The sequence below is a fragment of the Haliaeetus albicilla genome, chromosome 1, assembly GCF_947461875.1.
Source record: "Haliaeetus albicilla chromosome 1, bHalAlb1.1, whole genome shotgun sequence".
Lineage (NCBI taxonomy): Eukaryota > Metazoa > Chordata > Aves > Accipitriformes > Accipitridae > Haliaeetus > Haliaeetus albicilla.
In genome coordinates, this window is record NC_091483.1 from 79,116,385 (window position 1) to 79,134,305 (window position 17,921).

The window sequence follows — 17,921 nt, forward strand, 5'->3', positions numbered from 1 at the left end:
CAATAGCTTCATGGCTCTAACAGCTTTCATTGTGAAATGGGTGCAGGTGTGGGCTATGCTTTGTTGATCACAATCCCTTTTGCAGAGGAAGCTTTGAATATGTTTGACATAATCAGCTCACAGCCTTTGCCCGCACTCTTTCATAAACAGGCCATTTTCACATCCTTTTCATGGGATCCGACAAGCGGAAAAATAATTAATGTTACCTCAGCCTAACAGTGACCCAGCTTTGATTCAAGAAGACGGCATGTTGCATAAACTAACCATTTAATTGAGTGATAGAAAAAGCCCACATGTATCAATTCTGCCTCCACGTATTATGATTACTGGGGCTTTGCAAGGATTGTGCTCCCTTGGTCATAAAGCAGAGCTTAAATTCAAGCCCATGAAGTGGTTTCAGAAGGACCGATTGAGCATGAGCTGGGGATTATCTGTGTTTACGGTGGCAGGACATGGGAGCAGGGGAATATGTGGGTACCCAGCCATCATGGCACATGTTCGGGTTATGTCCAGGTTATGTCACATGCCCTTGTGTGATTTGACAGTGGCCAGACGTTGTCCAACCACAGGACATTTTGGATGCTGATGGCACAGCACTGCCACCTTGACGTGACCTCAGGGCCAGAGCTAACTGGTATACAACACAGTTAGGACTACGCCTAATATGAATTGGACAGAGTAACCCTTGAGGTAACTCACGAAAAAGAAATGTCCAAGATGAATCTCAGTTAAATTCAGATTGGGTCTTGAGGTAGCAGTGGTTCATCTAATGAACCATCTCCTCTTGTGGTTGCAGAAAGGCAGCCATTTTAGTAGAAAGTGAATGAAACCAGGAGCCTCTATTACTAACCACCGTGAATGACCATGAGTGCAGTGCGGAGGTGTCATGCACTGGTGGAGCAATGTCCCTCCAGGAGTGGTTCAACACAAGCTCATCACTGGCTCACTCAAAGACAGTGCTGGTGGAGCCACTCGTATTCTCCTGGGGAAGGAGACTCTGCAAACACCTGGCATCCCTTCCTCACTACATCGCACTTTAGGAGCATTTGAAACATCTTGAAATAGCTCTGGTTCCTCTTCTCAGGCCAACCATAGGCATAGACCGTATGTTCTTGTGATGTTAAATGGAAGGGCTTTCATAAAAGCAGCCATGCAAGTGGGTGAAACCAGGTAGGTTTGTATCTCACCAACTCTTATAATGCAGGGGCAGAGGAGTGTTATCACAAATTCAGAGGGAAGACTTTTGAACCCAAGGGAAGGAAAAGTCTTTCCACACAGGTGCCGCTGGGCTATCAGACCCTGCTCTGTTAGACGTCTCTCTTGTCCAGAGCTTAGAGGATTTTAAAAGGGTGTTGGCTATTTCTATGCTCACAAGAATACGCCAAATTAAAACCGGCTGAGGGCAAGGAGGAGGACTGAAATCCTCCTCTCATAAAGGAGCACATAATAAACAGGAGGTGGACCCTGGTCTGATCCCAGCAAGGCAATAACTATGTTCCTAACCCATCCTACCTGTGGGGATCTCAGGATGCTCAGAGTCCTTCCTCTTGCTATTTGGCATCTGTACAACCCTGCTGGGTTGGCAGCCACCTGTGCCAGGCCCAGGTCCAAATTTCTGGGACTTGCAAGCACAGCATCATTGGCCAAGCTCAAGTGAGATCCTCCCGGCACCACTAGTGCTTTGAGGGTGTGCTGAGAAATTTGCCTTTCCTAGATCCACTTCAAGGAGGGGATTCATAGTGCAGCATGCAGTCAGCATGAAGCCTTGGGGTTGTCTGGAGAGCCTCCAGAAAAAGGTCCAGGTAAGTGGCAAGGCACTTACCTCTTGCTGCAGCTGGCCAAAGATCAGGCTGTGTGCTTTCAGGTGAGGTGACATCCAGGCTCCATACCGTATTTCAGAAGGAAAGTGTCTTCCCCTTTGACATCCAGCATTGGGCAGGCAGAGGGAATGTCATCCCCTTTGAGCCAGCAAGAGGAAAAATATCTCCAAAGAACGCTACCTTCACAACAGCCCCCTGTTGAATGCACCACCTGACATGGCCCCTGCCAGTAATTTTGATGCAAGCCCTTCTTGCTTACACAAGAATTTCCCCCTGTAATGTAGGAAGGGAAAAGATTGTCCTTTCCAGTAGTCTGAAGCCCCGATACAGCAGGCCAGAAAAGCACTTAGCGAGACAAATAGATCGATACTTGTGAAGCACATTATCAGGGCTTCTGAAGACATACTGATTTGCTGGTGTAAGGACTCTGTGCTTAGTGTGGGTGCAACAGAGGTGGGTGAAATGAAGTCAGTGTGTCTTCACAGCCATGGACCCTCAGAAAGCTGCTGGAGAGACGTTGCAGGCTGTTTGTCATTGAGATGATGTCAAGTGCCTTCATGATTAGGTCAGCTAGGAGCAGGTACAGAAACCACTCCTCCTCAGAAACCTTTAGTGTTCTCCCAGTGGGCCAGTTTGTCTTTAGCAAATATTGTCTTTAAATTTATCATAAATACTGATGGAAGAGCTGGGGAACAACAGTTGTACTTCAGCTGACTGCATTTAGTTTCACACCCACTAACACAATCCTCTGTATTTCCTCCCTGTCCTTTGACTCTTCATACCTCCAGGTATTGGTCATGTTTCTGGCTTGTCTGCCATGCTATTCACACTGAATTACTCCCTCTGTCTCTCACTCACTCTCTTACCTTTCTTGTTGGCCTTCTCTGAATTTTTTCCACAGCTGTCCATGTCTTTTCCATGTCCAGGTATCCCAGTCCAACCTGCTGGGGAAGGAGGGCCTGAAGAAGCAGCACTGCCCTCTGGGTGTTTGCCAATGGTGGTGATAGTACCTGTGGCCCCAGGAACCAAAATATTGTTCCTCCACTGGCTGGTGTGCAACCCATGAAAGGGAAACCATGGAGGAGGCCTCCACTGTGCATCTTCTCAAGGAAAAGCTTGATGGCACTACAGGAACCAGACCTAAGACTGGTTGCTCCATCTCCCAGATCTGTGCACAGATGGGGCTGGGTGACTTCTCCATGTCTTGGAGACAGACATGACTTTCCTGCCTTCCCTGCTGTGCATACTGCCTCTAAAGTAAGTCCGCACAGGCAGGGGCTTATAATTCTCTGCTCTTCAGCTTAAAATCTGTCCCCAGCATGGACATGCCATGTAGATAGTATCCCAAGTTTGCTGCTTAATGCTCCCAGCCTGCCCTCCTCTGAGCTGCTCTCTTCCCTCATCATGGGGCCGTTACCTCGAAGTCCTGTGGGTGACCCAACTGCAAGAGAGTTGTGCTTTCCCTGGAAATGCTTGCAACGGGGCAGCTTGCCTGGGTGGGCTGGGGTGTCCCTGCGAGCTCCTGAAGCTGAGCACTGCGGGAATTAAAATGACTAGGTGTTTCCCAGGGCGTGGAGGTGGGCAGCGGAAAACAGGTCTGAACTGCTGCTTCCACGTAGTGAAGGTCAAAACGTTTTGGGAGGAAACTATTCAGTGTTTGTAACACAAAAGCTTTGCAGTGACACAAAGGAAGGGCTTGTTTAAATCCCAGTAAGTGCATCAAAGGCAATCCTGCAGCCTACCTGCCAGCTCAGGGAGTGCATGCTCCTCACCTCTGATTCCTCCTTATTAGTCCCTAATGCACACACCTTCTCCAAGTACCTCTCTATTTTATATAATCAGTCACTGCATAATTTCCATTCATTTGTATTTGGGAAGTCAAAAGGCTGCAGACTAGGATGCTCTTAAGTGCCTAATTCTGCCCTCATAAGAACAAAGTAGGGACAACACGGGCAGCCCTGAGATATTCCTCAGAGGAAGACACAGGCAAAATCCTGGCCCTGGTGAGGTTTTATCCTCAGCTGGAACCAGAATATGCTTTGAGGCATGAACTGCACAAACTGTCTTAAAGCAGTGCCATCATGTTCACCTTTATTTTGGAGGAGGCTACAGATTTTATACCCTGCGGGGATGGCAACTTGCTTGAGGACTGATCCTGCCAACCCTACTTACAATGGGTATTACCTTACTCTGCCTGTTCATTCCCGCAGAGCACTGGTAGAGTAGGATGCTGTTCAAGATGAAGGTGTGCGTGGGGGGATCAGCCCTTGGTAGAAGAGTTTTAACGTGAAATAAGATCAAACATCACTGCCACACCTCTACCTCCAGCAGTTTCAGCCTACACAAGAAAGGGGAACGTGCAGAGGAGCAGAGTGCTAGTACTGGTGTAACTTCTGGAAGGGTTTAGAAAGGAAAGAGAAGAGGAGAGAATGGCATGGGAAAGGGAAAGGGAAAGGGAAAGGGGAACAGAAAGGGAAAGAGAAAGAGAAAGGGAAAAGGAAAGGGAAAAGGGAAGGGAAGGGAAAAGGGGAAAGGGGAAAGAGGAAAGGGCAAAAGGGGAAGAGAAGAAGACAAGAAGAAGAAGAACAAGAAAAAGAAGATGAAGAAAAAAGAAGAAAAAGAAGATGAAGAAAAAGAAGATGAAGAAAAAAGAAAAAAGAGAAAGAAAAAGAAAAAGAAAAAGAAAAAGAGGGAAAAGAATGTTTGGAGCTGAAAAGTGAGTTTGGCTCTCTACTAACACCCATGGACCTAATTGGATTTACTGCCTGAGTGCAGGAAAACTTGAAAAGATTATGGAAAGAGAAAAGAATTTGAGATTAACACATACAGTACATTTCAATACAGGTGGCGGGACAATTAGAAATGTAGTTAAGCTTTGGAAAATCTTTATAAACCTGGAAGGGATTTAAATCTGAATGTGATTTGGTGTGCCCAGCCCTGATTTTTCTAGACCAGCCAGATGTTGGAAACACAATGTGAAAGGATGGTTTGGGGGCTCTTCCTCCCCTCCGTTGAAAACCTTGAGGAGAGGGGAGGAAAACACAGAGGACCTTCTGCCTCCACTGGCCTCTGGAAAGGACAAAGGGAGATTTTCCCCTTACCTCGTAGGACTCCAAGCAGCAACGCTGGTGGAAAGCCTGCATCGGTTGGAAGATAAACCCGCCTGTGTGTTTCCAGTGAAACACAACTGGAGCAACGCACTGGTTAGAAGAGCCCATGCGGGCTGTTTCTCTTCACTGCTTGAGCGGCATTTAACAATCAGAGCTATTGAATTCTATTTCTCAGTGTCAGTCAGTCAACCTGGGCCCAGCGTGGCTCCCTGTGCTGCTTTCAGAGCAAATGAAGTTGTCCGTACTGTGAATAGCGGGATGTATCCAGGGGGATTTACATCAGAAGAGGGACTTGGCCTCATTCCTTCAACAATTAGAGAAACACAGTGGTTTCTCTAGGTGTTAGAGCGAAAGAAAAAAGACCTCTTCCATGGGCAGTGAAACGAATGAATTGTTCCTGATGGGTTTGTCTTATCTCGCTTAACCCCTCTGTACCTCCACATCTCCCACCTCGCTCTCCGGGCACACAGCAGCATGGTCTGAAGGCCAGGGCTGCTGAATTATAACTGTTTCCCTCGGGGAGGCACTAATTTGGGTCTCTGCCTTCTATGCCCTTGATGGCTTTCACGCTATTTGCAGTACTGTGGGGAGGGAACTGACCCGACTAAAGCAGACCTGCCCCCTCCATTTGCAGTAAAGATCTAGGGACCCATTCACCCATTCCTGAAGGAGACCTCAAAAAAACCCAAAGCAGGTGCATCGCACCCACTTCTCTACTTCAGCTCAGAAGGGAGACAAGGGTGATTAGCTCAGATGCCGACATCTGTGCTGGAAACACCTTAAGTTGGTGAAACTAATCCCACTCTTAGAAAGAGGAGTTTTGGTGAGGATCTGAGAGCCAGGCATGTAGGTGGGCAGGAAGGGCAGGATGCAGCTTGCAGGTAAGACACTGAATCGTACGTGTCTGCAGGTGGGTGTCTATAAGTGAGGGAGGTGTCCAAGTCCTGTAAGAAGCAGGGGAAATATGCTCTGTACAGTCAGAGGAGCCAAGGGAGTGAGTCACACGGTGAAACGTCTGACGTAAAGTGAGCTGGGGCAATTCCTCTGCTGCAAATTGACATGTTTTCCTAGACTTACAGAACCAACACCTCCTAATAGCTGAGGATCTAGTCGTGGTGGCTTGGCCAGGCAAAGGCCACTTCTGAGGTCAGTTCAGAAGTCATCCCTCCTCCTGCTTCCAGCATTCTCCCCGCGGAGGCACTAAGCATCACTTTCTCCTAGTGGAAACAGATTGCCCGTAGCAAGGGGGAAAGCAGCATTCCTGCATCCAAAGCATTTCACCAAACCAGCGTTCAGGAGCTCATCTGTCCACCAAAAACTGGGGAAAAAACCTCCTCTCACCCCTGGGAACAGGGAGAGCAGCTGCTCTCAGTGCATTGCAGCAGCTACCTGGCGGTGCACAAGTGCAAGCAGCTTGTGTTACGTGGGGAGCAAGGCTGCTGCTTGGAGAGAGCTTAAACTGGGTGGAATCAGATCCGTATCACTCCTGGATGCAAACATGATTGCACTGGGGGTAGAGAAGGGACCTGAACTGCTGTAATTAGATTATCAGATCTCCAGAGCAGGATTCAGCTCATAACACATTTTAACCCTTTCTTCTAAGACTGTGGCGTGCAAACTAAATATTGCTACTGTAAAACCTGAGCAGGTTTGTAATGCATGGAAATGGATTACAAGTTTCTGGTTACTGCGGCTCCCAGCTGCTGGTATTATTTCTGGCAGGTTTAACACATTTCCAGTTGTCCTGTGGTTAAGAACAGGTCTTACACACTATGAAAATCCCTTGGGAGAGAACCAGTCTCTAGCTGTGCAGGCAACTTGTGGGGTTTGGAGGGAGGAAGATTAAATGCTACTGCATTCCCTAGGCAGGAGCAATGTTCCCCCAGCAGGACCTATGCTCCTGTGTAAAGCAGCTATAGGTAAGATTTAGGCAAGAAATGTTGTGAACCATTGTGCTTTCCTGTAACAGCACCAAGGAAGGATGAGTTTGGAGCCATGTCAGAGTGTTTCAGGCAGGGACAGTTTTGTGATGGAGGCATTGGGAAGTATGGATTCAACACCTAACTCTGCTATAGCACTGTGTGACCTTTAGCAAATCACTTTCCCATGATGTTCCTTGACCTCTTGCAGTAAAATGGGGCCAGTAACACTTCCTTGGTCATACTTGTCTCTTTGGATTGTCACCTTTCCGGGGTGGAGAATGAGGTTTCATGCTGTGACAAGCAGCTGCTGTCTGGAAAGAAACAGCATTCAGAGCTATGATAAATGACCTTAACATTCATGACATGCTCATTGCTCTAGTCTTCAAACTGCTCACATATTCCCTGCCAGGGACAGTGAAAATAAATACAATCCCTTGTTCAATTATAATAAATGCATTCCCTGATTCTTTGAAGGGTCTCGTTGGTTTCTTGTCAGGCCTGCTTCCCTGCCGTGCTGCCAAGGGTAAGCTGCAAATGTTGGAGAGGAAGAAGACAGTCATTTTTTCTCCACTGAAGTATGACAGTTCTTATTATCTTTTGACAACATATATCCACATTTAGGCACACACTGCCCTGGCTACCAAACCCAGCTGTTCTCCATTAGCTCGCATGGGTTTACATGCAAGCAGGGACAAAATGGTCCCTACCTTTTGCATGAGCTGAGAGCTCTGTCTGCAGAGACTACGGTTTATTTTCACTTGCAAACTTATAGGAAAGCCACAAACTCACTCACTCATTCAGTTTCCCTGAACTTGAAGATGAGCTCTGGTCTAGCGAAGGGCCTTAATGAAACTTCACCAGTGCAAGGCCAGGGCATCTTGCCATAGCTCTCTCATGAGTGTTGCTCTCCTGTTGCCCAGCAAAGGTTGTACAACCTTCTGCCACTGAGACATCCAATGGTTTTGATGCTACTGATCAAATAATGATTTGGGCTTATGATTTCAAAACTGCTGCCCCAGCTGCTGGGGACAGCTTAGGGTGCAGTGGAGCTGCAAATCTCGGTGCACCACAATTCTCGCCTCCTGCTGTGTCCAGCCAGGCTGCCCTTCGCAAACAGCTTTTTCTATGAGAAATGCAGAGCAGACTGGACATGTAGGAAACAATATTCCCCTGAAAAACCAAAAGCTTTACACTTCATGAGCAGTTCTTGTAGCAGGGAAGAGAGAATACACATGACATATTGATCACATTGCACTGCTGGTAGGTGCCTACACTGATTAGGGCGGTGCATGAACAAGAATACAATAAGTATCTCGAAGAGATTCCCTGGCTCTCCCCAGAACAGAATGAACCAAAGCAAGGCTGAGATGCTGCTGTGTGGGAAAAGGAAACACTACGTAGGTGTTTTCTTCTCCCGTACCTCTACCATGACTAAGGAAGCTCACCTATGGATTACAGCTGTGTCTTGCTTTGAAACCTCCTTGGAATCCTCCATCTCTGGTGGCCACGGTACTATTTGTAACCAGATACGAGACCACGTGTGACAGATGCCCCTTATCTGCACATATCCAGGCATTCCTGCCCTGAGGGAGTCTAAAAGCTTGGGCTAAATTAGCTCTCCAGGCTTCCTCTGCATTGGATGGAGAGAAATAGGCACCTGCAGAGCCCAACTTGTCTGCCCTAACTTAGTCAGCTTTTTTTAGGGTGAGAACTGCTGCAGCAAGCTGAGTGTCTTCAGTGCTCATGCAAATCAATAGGATTGGCTAGAGCTCTGCATCAGCCTGTGCTAAGACGGAAACTCGAAATGATGCTTTCAACTGCACTACTATAAATATAGGAACATAAAATGGTTCTGTTGGATCAGACTGTTGAACTCGCTGTCCTGCCTCACAGTGCCAAAAGGTGGTTGCCTAGGGAGGGCTGTCCCATACTTACCCCAAAATATATTCCCATGCTCCAACACTTTGCGGTTCAGGAACTTTCTGCCTAAAGGTGGGGGTCTTTGCATTTCCTAACCCCTGCTGGGTTTCCTTTCTGTGAACCCATCATGCCTCCCTACAAGCTTCCATCCTCCTGAAGCAAGGAGATCCCCAGGATACCTCCACCTCCCCATGTCTGCTTTGAACCTGTTGCCTGGCAGCTTCCCTAGATGTCCATTGTTTAGCCCAGAAGAGCAGTTACATGGGTGTAAATATAATTTCCCCCCCTCACAATATAATTTGGCCCCATTTGAGTATCTTTCACTTTGCTGAAGGAAGTCCAGGCTTGGTTCTGCTACGTGTCAGCTTTGACTCCCTCCGCCTTCTTGGGGTTGAGGCATGTTTCAGGATCCCTATTTGTGGTGGTCCCAAAGTGGTAGGGTGAGGTGTGGGTTCTGCAGCTGGCCTGGGAGGGAAATGGCACAGCTCAGCCCTGCTATTTACTTTAATTAGATATAAAATCAGCACCACTCGAAGGGTCCAAGGGCAGATTAACCATCGGTCCTGACCTGATTTGTCACTGTTTATTGCAAACGTGGACCGGCTGCATGGCGAGAGCTTTGCTTTGTCAATAAATCCCGGACACAATGGACTGCAGGAAAGGGAAAATGATCCGAGGAGCCCAGGCGGACGGGGGAGATGGCTTCAGCTCTCCTATGGCAGCCAATTACCTGGATCAGGCCTACGATGTTTAATTCACAAATGTGCAATCTTTAGCTCCTTTTACGTGTCCCCGGGCAGTCTCGTAGACACCACCTGAAGTATATTAGAGCCTGGCTGATTATGGGTCTGCTCCAAAGCCCTCTGAAGTCAGTGGGAGTCTTTCCTCTGACTTCACTGTGTTTGGGGCAGGCCCTGGATTAATATCCCTCAGGTTAGACAGTTTAATCATCCATTCAGCAGTACACAAAGCAGATCACATACACTTTTAGCCTGCATTGTATGGTGTTATGAAACGAGAAGATTATTTGATATGATTCAGAGATAGCTCAGGTATAAGGTAAAAAAAAAAAAATAACACCTTTGATGTTTTACATTACACTTCAGTTATTCCTTGAGGGGCAAATTCTCGTCACCTTACCCAGGTGAATATTGCGCTCAGTAATTTGGTCAAAAACATTCCATCAACCTTCTTTTTAATAGAAAATGTTGGGGGGGGGAGTTCAGCTTGATAGAGATTTCTGCCAAAAAAGAAGGAAAAAGAAAAGATAAATCCATGTTTTATTTCTTTCAACAATCAGAGAAAAAAAATCATTGGGAATAAAAATCTGTTTTGGAGGGATTTTCGAACAGGACAATAAAACTAGTCTTTTTTTTTTTTTTGCCAAAGCCTAAGGAGAAACAACAATTTCCCACCAATTGCGGTGTCCATCTGGCATAGCTATTTCTAGCTGAGGCATCAGCCATCCACGTACCATCAGCCAGGCCTGATTCTCATCTTGCCTCTCTTGGGTCAAGCTACAAAATGAGGCTTTGTCCCCCTTACTTTGTGTGCTATCAGAACGAGACTGACAGGACAACCTTCCATGAAGGAGCAGGGCAGAATTTAGGTACATCGCATTCAAAGTCAGGTGAGATCTGCAGGGCTTGTGGGGCCTTATCTCAAGAAGTCTGATGAAGGTTTTCTATTGCTAGAAATACAGAGAGGGCAAGGGCAGGATACCTGTAGTTTCCTTGAACACTACTACATCTTTTGAACTATTCCTAAAGATTTTAGGGAAAAACCACCCTCAATCAGCATAAAAAAGGCAATAAAACCTTCTGTACAGGCACAACATACTGTGGCCAACTTTCACGGACTTTTTGAGCGACAGCACAACTCAAAAGCCTCCTCCTTCAGAGGAGATGCAAACCACAGTCCATGGCCAGTGGCAGTAATTGAAGCTCTACTTCCAAAAGAGTTGGCGGGCGATGAAACCCAGCGCGGATGGCTATGTTCTGCCTCTTGAATCCCCTCCCACCGCCCCGCAATATAGTTGGTGTTGCTGGGGGTGGGGGCTTTAACTTTACTGGCACAAGGGTTTCCTTTGTTGATGGGAGCTGGGTCTCCTCTAGGGGACTGGGCTGATCCAGCTGTACCGGCAAAGCCTTTGTAATGTGGAGTAGCTCAAGTGCAGACCTGCAGTGGATGCCTGCCTGAACCTTTGTTGGCATGTCGATAAGGCCAGCACTGAGCAAAGTTAAACGACCCCGTGCTGGAGAAGTGCCACACGTAGGAGCCAGCATGCATCTGCGTTACTGATCCAACCCATCTCTCGAAATGCCTTTGGACTGTACTTCTTTTCAAGCAGGGACTGCCTTTTTTTGTTAGCTGTGTGTGCTGGAAGAGCCACAGTCCTTGGCTGGGAGTGTCGGAGGGTACAGGCAGCGCAGGGCAGAGGTACCAGGCAGTCGTTCTTGCAGTCATCAGCACGAGCATGGCTCCACATCGAGTACCGCTGCGCTGCATCAGTCTTGCCCAGTTGCGGTGGCATCTTTCTAGGTGCCTAGAAAGAGTGGAGGAACCAAGCAAAGATGAGACTTCTTGCAATGCTTAGCTTTGGCGTCCAGCAACCAGGATCTGGGGGCTCCCAGCTAACCCCCATGAGATCACTGCTCCCTCAAAGCCAGAAGAAGTCATTTTACAGGGTGATTCCTACGGCTGCCAGAGCAGAGAGGAGGGAGGCGTGAGCCTCTCTCCAAGGGAAGGACATTTCTGCGCTGACTTCTCTGGGAGCAGGCTATGCCCTGGGCTGCTGGGCTAACACGCCTGACCCAGGCGGAGGAGAGGCTCATTGTCATGGAGAACTGCCCATCTAGGCACGGCCTTGGCATTTAGAGGGGAGTTGGGAGGGGTGGGACCAGCAGGCTAATTGCCTTTGTCTTCCCCCTCCTTCAGTGGGGGAATCACAGTAAATCCCTAAAGTCCATGACAATAGCCCTGCTTCTTTTAAGTGCCTTTCATTAAACCCAATCCTCTTGCCCTCCCTCTCCCAAGATTTGCTAAAAGAAGATTCTCTTTTAATGACAAAAGGAAACCTAAAAGCCTGCCATTAGCTCATTCACTTGGCTCCTCTCTGCAGACTAGGTGTCTATTTGCTGTAATCTACTCTTAAGTGTCCCTTGGGCAGGTTGCTTTAGCATGAGCACACCAGCCTTTGGGGTGGTGTGTCCGCAGGAAGGGCCACAGCCACCCGGTTCCAGCTAAGGGCTCGCTTTCCCTGGAGGGAGCAGGATTTGGTGCTCATGGCAGGAAAGGTGCACTGGGGACAGTTAGACCTGCCAAAACCTCCCTAGAGCCCACCACCGTCCCTCACGAGCGGGGCTGGAGCACCGTGGTGGCTGAATCCTTCCCTGGCTCTGCTCTGGCAGGTTCTGGCTATGCCACCACGATGTGCATGAGAAGGTCTGTTGAGCCATGGGGTATTTGCTGAGGACATACTGCCAGAGGCAGACCTCAGAGCAACACAAATTTGCAGATTCGGGATCTTCAGGAGCAAACGTTGACGGGTACTGTCTGCAGAAACACAGAGGTGATGGAAGTGGCAGAGGGTAAATCCTGACACAAATCTGGGTGGAAGAACGTGAGCTGGACACATGCAGGTGTCCCACACTGGCCTGCTGCTTGCTAAGGTCTGGCAATAGGCTGGTGGAGCTGGGGAGGGGTGCAATGGTCACTTAGATACATGAGTAAGCAGTTCCTGGGCTACTCAAGGGCTGGCTCTAAATCTTTTGAAGGTGTTGGGAATCCCTCCACTGCTTTTAGATCAAACTCAGCAGTCCAAAATCCAAACAGAGCTATTCCACACCTGGTGCGACTGAACCCCAGCAGGACAAGGCTGACCACCTTGTCTTTTTTGCTAGTGGCAGTCTGCCCTTTCCCTCCCATTATCACTATCACTGCATCACCTGAGACGCAATTAAAAATCAAGACATGGAGGAATTAACCCTAAAGCCAGGAAGATGGTATCTGTGCTGGGAAGGGGTGAGCGAGAGGGGGATGAGGCGGGAGTTGCCACCCGCCCACTGGTCTCAGATATTGCACAAATGGCGGTTGGCCAGTGCTGCGGCAAGTACTCGGTCCCGATCCCAAGCACATGGAAGTCATCTGACGTTTTGTCATGGCTTCATTGTATTTTGGATCAGGCCAGTGGTTTGTCTTGCATCACTACCCTGTATGTTATGCAGGTAGCCAGTGAAGAGGCGCTGCGCCGGGCTGCCAACAATTTTGTTTTCTGAATAGCCTGCAGGGAGGGCCTTACATCACAGCAGATGCATATATGTTAAATAGCTGCAATTTCATGCTTAACTTCATTATTGATGCTACATTCCTCATGAAGACATTTATATTTATGCTCTACCCGCACACACAGCGCCCCACAAACAGCTTATGCAAAAGGCAAGAATTGGGAGTTGATCGTTTTGCATAATGGCTGCTCTAGGACCGATTCTTCTTTCCCAGCAGCATGAATCAGGAAGGAGTCTCAGGAGTGCCTGTTGACAGCAGACACCCCGCCTGGCCCGCTAGCCGATGGGTCTGATTTCTCAACTAGCCTGTCATTTTAAGCAGGTGCAACTCTACTCGAAAAACAGATTTGCAAAACCGATTGAGCCAACAGTCAAGCTCAGACTTCGTACCTCCTGCTAGCTAGCACCACGCTGGAACCAGCCCCGCTTCTTTTACTTTTGAAAGCTTTTATTTTTTTTTTTTAATAAACCAGGCTGAAAAAGGACAGTTGTAATTCAGACCGTTGACAAAAACAAACAAACAAAAAAGCCCAGAATGCCCACTCTGCACAGTGGGACCACGAGAGGCTGCAAGTCAGCTCAGATGCTTCTCCTTTGGGCCCAGAGCAGTCTTTTTCTGTCTTACTGCGCAGATGAAATTGTTCATAAATCTTTGCACCTTTTATCCCAAACCACGTAAAAGCAAAACCTGTCTCCCACAGAGTTTTGAAATACCTCAAACATACTGAGGAACAACCAGGCAAAAATCTAACAATTGTTAACGTTTTATTCCCAACAGCTGTTCAGCCTGAAAAGTTTCATTAATACACTAACAAACAAAAACAAAACCAACAAAAAATTCAAAACAAATAAAACAACAAAAAAGGGGAAACAAAGTAAAATAAACTTTAACAAAGTTTAAAACACATTATAAATAAGTACAGCTCCAGAGCATAATTTACAAATATAAAACCACATAGAAACATATGTACAGAAGAGTTACATTACGTACAAATATGTATAAAAATACCCCAGTGTTTATTCTCGTGCTAAAGCTGCATGGCTAGAGTTATCTTTGGTACTAAGCTCCGGGAAAAAGATTGTTTTAGAAGACGCGGCCCTGGCTGTACAATATGCCATACACAGGAAGACCAGAGCAAACCTCCGTGGGTTTCGAGGAGGTTTTGGGTGGGTGTTTACCCAAAGCATCCCCCCTGTGCATCGCATATTGCAGGATCTGGGCAGAAAACAAGGGCTTACAGAGGCAATTGCTGGCAGAACAGTTTTTTAATACATTGTACAAGGCACTTCATAAGAAATCTCTTCATTTTTTTTTTTTCCTGTTCTCTTCTAAGACTCACTGGCTGTCTACACTTGGCTCTTGCTGGTATCGCTTTATGGTTATAGTTTTCAAACTTCTTATTCTACATTCAGGATTAGAAACCTCTGAAAACATTAATTCAGTTTGCTTTCATCTGCAGAATTTAGATGGCGAGCCATCTAAATCACCTAACATTTTCCAGGATGGGGAAAAGACTTTGCATCTGCCTTCTGCTGGTGTTTAAGGGGTGTTCTTATTTTGAAAGGTGAGAAGATCTGTCCTCCTGGAAGAACTCCTGGGAAGTGTCCACATTGAAATGCTGTTTGCAAACGCATATGGTCCTCCGTGCTGCCAAATACACCTGCAACTCCCATTCCCTTTGCAGCGCTCGCCGGCCGACTGCCCCAGCATCCTACACCTCCGTTCCATCCCGGGTGTAGATGAGGCTGTTAACCGTGAAGTTGTAGTAGTGGTTGTACTGGGCTCCCTGGCTGCTGCTGCTGGGATGGAAGGAGCTGTAGTATGCAGGGGAAGGTCCCGCAACCCGCTGCAGCTGGTCTGGCGAAGGCACCTCCTGAGAAGAGCTGCTGGAAGGGGTGAAAGTGCCACTGCTCAGCTGTCCAGCAGAGAAGTTCCTGTGATGCAGGTCGCTGCCGAGACCCCCCGTCAGCCGGCTGCCTCCGCTGCTCAGGGAGCTCATGCCGCTGAAGAAGGTGCTGAGGCAGCTAGGGGTGGATGAAATGATACCGGAGGGAGAGGAGCTTTTTGGATGGTCCCTGGCAGAAGGCGAGGGCTCCAGCTCTGGGGGTGGGCTGTTTCCACACGGTTTGCCTGCGGCTGGGATGGGTCTCTCTTCCTCGGCTTTCAGGCCCCCCAGAGAGGAGGCCGCAGAGGCGGTCGCGGGGGCGTTGGGCTCAGAGCGCCGTTTGCGTTTGCGACGGAAGTTCCCGTTGTCAAACATCTTCTCACAGTTGGGATCTAAGGTCCAGTAGTTTCCCTTCCCTGGTGGAAAACAAGAGAAACAAGAGAGAAAGTCAACTTCTGTGACAGCGAGCCCCACCGCAGACAGATAAGCAATATCCATGTCTTGCCCGATCGGCACAGAACTGCCATCTCTCCTACACCTGTTCCTCCTCCTCCGCCTGTTGTCCAGTACAAGGATCCGAACCCTGGCTCCACGACATCATCACCTCCACCCCTCCGATGCCCAAGTGAACCTTACGGGCCACATGGAGGAGAAGAACCTCCCCACCACAGAACATAAACCTCCCCGGAGGATCTGCGCCTCTGCCTCCGACCTGGCCGAAGGGAATGCGAAGCCGGGCTCCCCTTGCTCTTGGCTGCCTCACAGCAAGCAGGGGCACTTGCAGCCTTCTCAGCAGTGGGTGACACGGTGGTGCCCCTGCCGTGGCTTTTCTCAGAAGAGCTGGTGGAAAGGCGGGCTGAGGGGAGCGCTGAGCCGTGGGGGCTGCAGACGAGCTGCCCCCACGCCCAGGACTTAGTGCGAGGGGGCTGTGGTGCTATTAGCTGTCCCCACACGCCTCTTGCCCGGGCCTGAGGGGAGCAGTGACCCCACAACGTCCCCCCGCAGAGGCTCCAGACCGGCTCGTCCCCTCCCTGCCGGGCCGGACCAGCGCTGCCCGGGCGCGCCTCCGCCCACTCCCGGGCACCGGCGGTGCCCCGGGGCCGGGCCGGCGAAGGGGCGGGCAGGGAGGGGAGCCGTGAATCACGGCCGAAGGAGCCGGGCCTTGCACAACCGGCACTCCCGGCCTGCTCGGGGAGGGGGTGAGGGCTGGGGCCAGCCGCCCCTCGCCTACACCTCCCGCGGGGGCCAGCGCCGGGCCAGACGGGGGCGAAGGGGGGCCGCTCTCCTCACAGCGCCCGGCTAGAGGGGACGACGGAGCCCGCTCTCCTCCCTCACAGCGCCCGGCTGGAGGGGACGAGGGAGCCCGCTCTCCTCACAGCGCCCACCCCGAGGGGACGAGGGAGCCCGCTCTCCTCACAGCGCCCGGCTAGAAGGGACGAGGGAGCCCGCTCTCCTCCCTCACAGCGCCCGGCTGGAGGGGACGAGGGAGCCCGCTCTCCTCACAGCGCCCGCCCCGAGGGGACGAGGGAGCCCGCTCTCCTCACAGCGCCCGGCTGGAGGGGACGAGGGAGCCCGCTCTCCTCACAGCGCCCGCCCCGAGGGGACGAGGGAGCCCGCTCTCCTCACAGCGCCCGCCCCGAGGGACCCGCCGGACGAGGGGACGGCTGCCGCCCGCTCTCCTCACGGTGGTGGCGGCGGCCCCGCGGGGTCTGCGCCCACCGCAGCCCACCCTCCCTCCCTCCCGGCGCGGCGCGGCTTGGCGGCCTCACCGGGGTCGTCCTCGTCGCGGGGCACCTTGCGGAAGCAGTCGTTGAGGCTGAGGTTGTGGCGGATGCTGTTCTGCCATCCCGCCTTGCTGCGCTTGTAGAAGGGGAAGTTCTCGGCCACGTACTGGTAGATGTGGCTGAGGGTGAGCTTCCTCTCGGGGGCGCTCTGGATGGCCATGGCGATCAGCGCCGAGTAGGAGTAGGGCGGCCGCACCAGCTTCAGCAGCTCCTCCTGGCTGGCCAGGCTCAGCCAGCTCAGCTCCGCGCCGCCCGCCGAGGGCGAACCGGGCGCCGAGGGCGAGCCCACCAGCTGCCCGCCCCGCGAGCAGCCGTACGAGGCCGGCGGCAGGAAAGGGGCGGCGGCGGCGGCGGCGGCGGAGCCCGGCGGGCCCTGCAGGTAGGGCGCGGGGCTGTTCATGCCCCACAGGTAGCCGGCGTTAGCGGGCGCCCCGTAGTCCCCCAGCGCGTAGCCGCCCGCCCGCTGCCCCGAGGAGGCGGCGGCGGCGGCGGCGGCCGCGGCGGCGGCGGCGGCGGCGGCGGCGGCGCCGGGCGGGTGGAGGCTGGGTTGGGGGTAGACGCTGAAGTTCTCGCTGCAGTACACCGCCATGTCGGGGGCTTCTTGGGCGCTGCGGGGCTGCGGGGGCGCGGGGGCGGCCGCCGGTGCCGCCGAGGCTCTGGGCTGCGCCTGCTGCAACTCACCGGCGCTCATAATCCCTGCCCATGCAGGGCGGCCGGCGCTCCCCGCCGCTCCCGTCCTCTCCGGCGGACAGCCGCCGCCGCCGCCGTCGTCGTCCCGTCGTCTCTCTTCCCCCCCCCCCCCCCCGCGGCCCCGGTGGCCCCAGACCAAAAAAAAAAAATCCCGGGGGGCTGCGGCGCGGCACCCTTATAGGAGCTGCCGTCCGCCCGGCCTCCCCGCCCGCGGCCGGGGCTGGGCGGGCGGCGGCGGCGCGCAAGGGAGCAGCCAGTAGCGCGGCTCCGCGGCGGGGGAGGGAGGCGGAGGGGGGCAAGGCCGGGCCCCAAAAGCGGCGATAGGGGAGGGACCGGGGCGGGGGGAGCTGCGGGAGGCTCCAGGGATTTGGCTCCCGGCAGCGCGGGGGCAGCATCCCCGAGACTGCACCTCCCCCCCCCCCACGCTGTGGTCCCCGTCGCGGGGGTCTCTCCGCCCTTGCCCCGGCGCTCAGGGATCCGATCCCCCTTTCCCAGGGATGCCA

At 51.6% G+C, this 17,921-nt stretch overlaps 1 protein-coding gene across 1 annotated transcript; it reads right to left on the reverse strand.

The window, feature by feature from the left end:
* Positions 1 to 13,806: 13,806 nt before the first annotated feature.
* Positions 13,807 to 17,515, reverse strand: FOXI3 (forkhead box I3). Its single transcript, XM_069796448.1, has 2 exons — positions 16,714 to 17,515; positions 13,807 to 15,360 (listed from the first exon to the last, which is right to left on the reverse strand). The coding sequence occupies exons 1-2, from the start codon at positions 17,417 to 17,419 to the stop codon at positions 14,771 to 14,773; spliced, it is 1,296 nt and encodes a 431-aa protein (XP_069652549.1). The 5' UTR covers positions 17,420 to 17,515; the 3' UTR covers positions 13,807 to 14,770.
* Between the last annotated feature and the right edge of the window lie 406 nt (positions 17,516 to 17,921).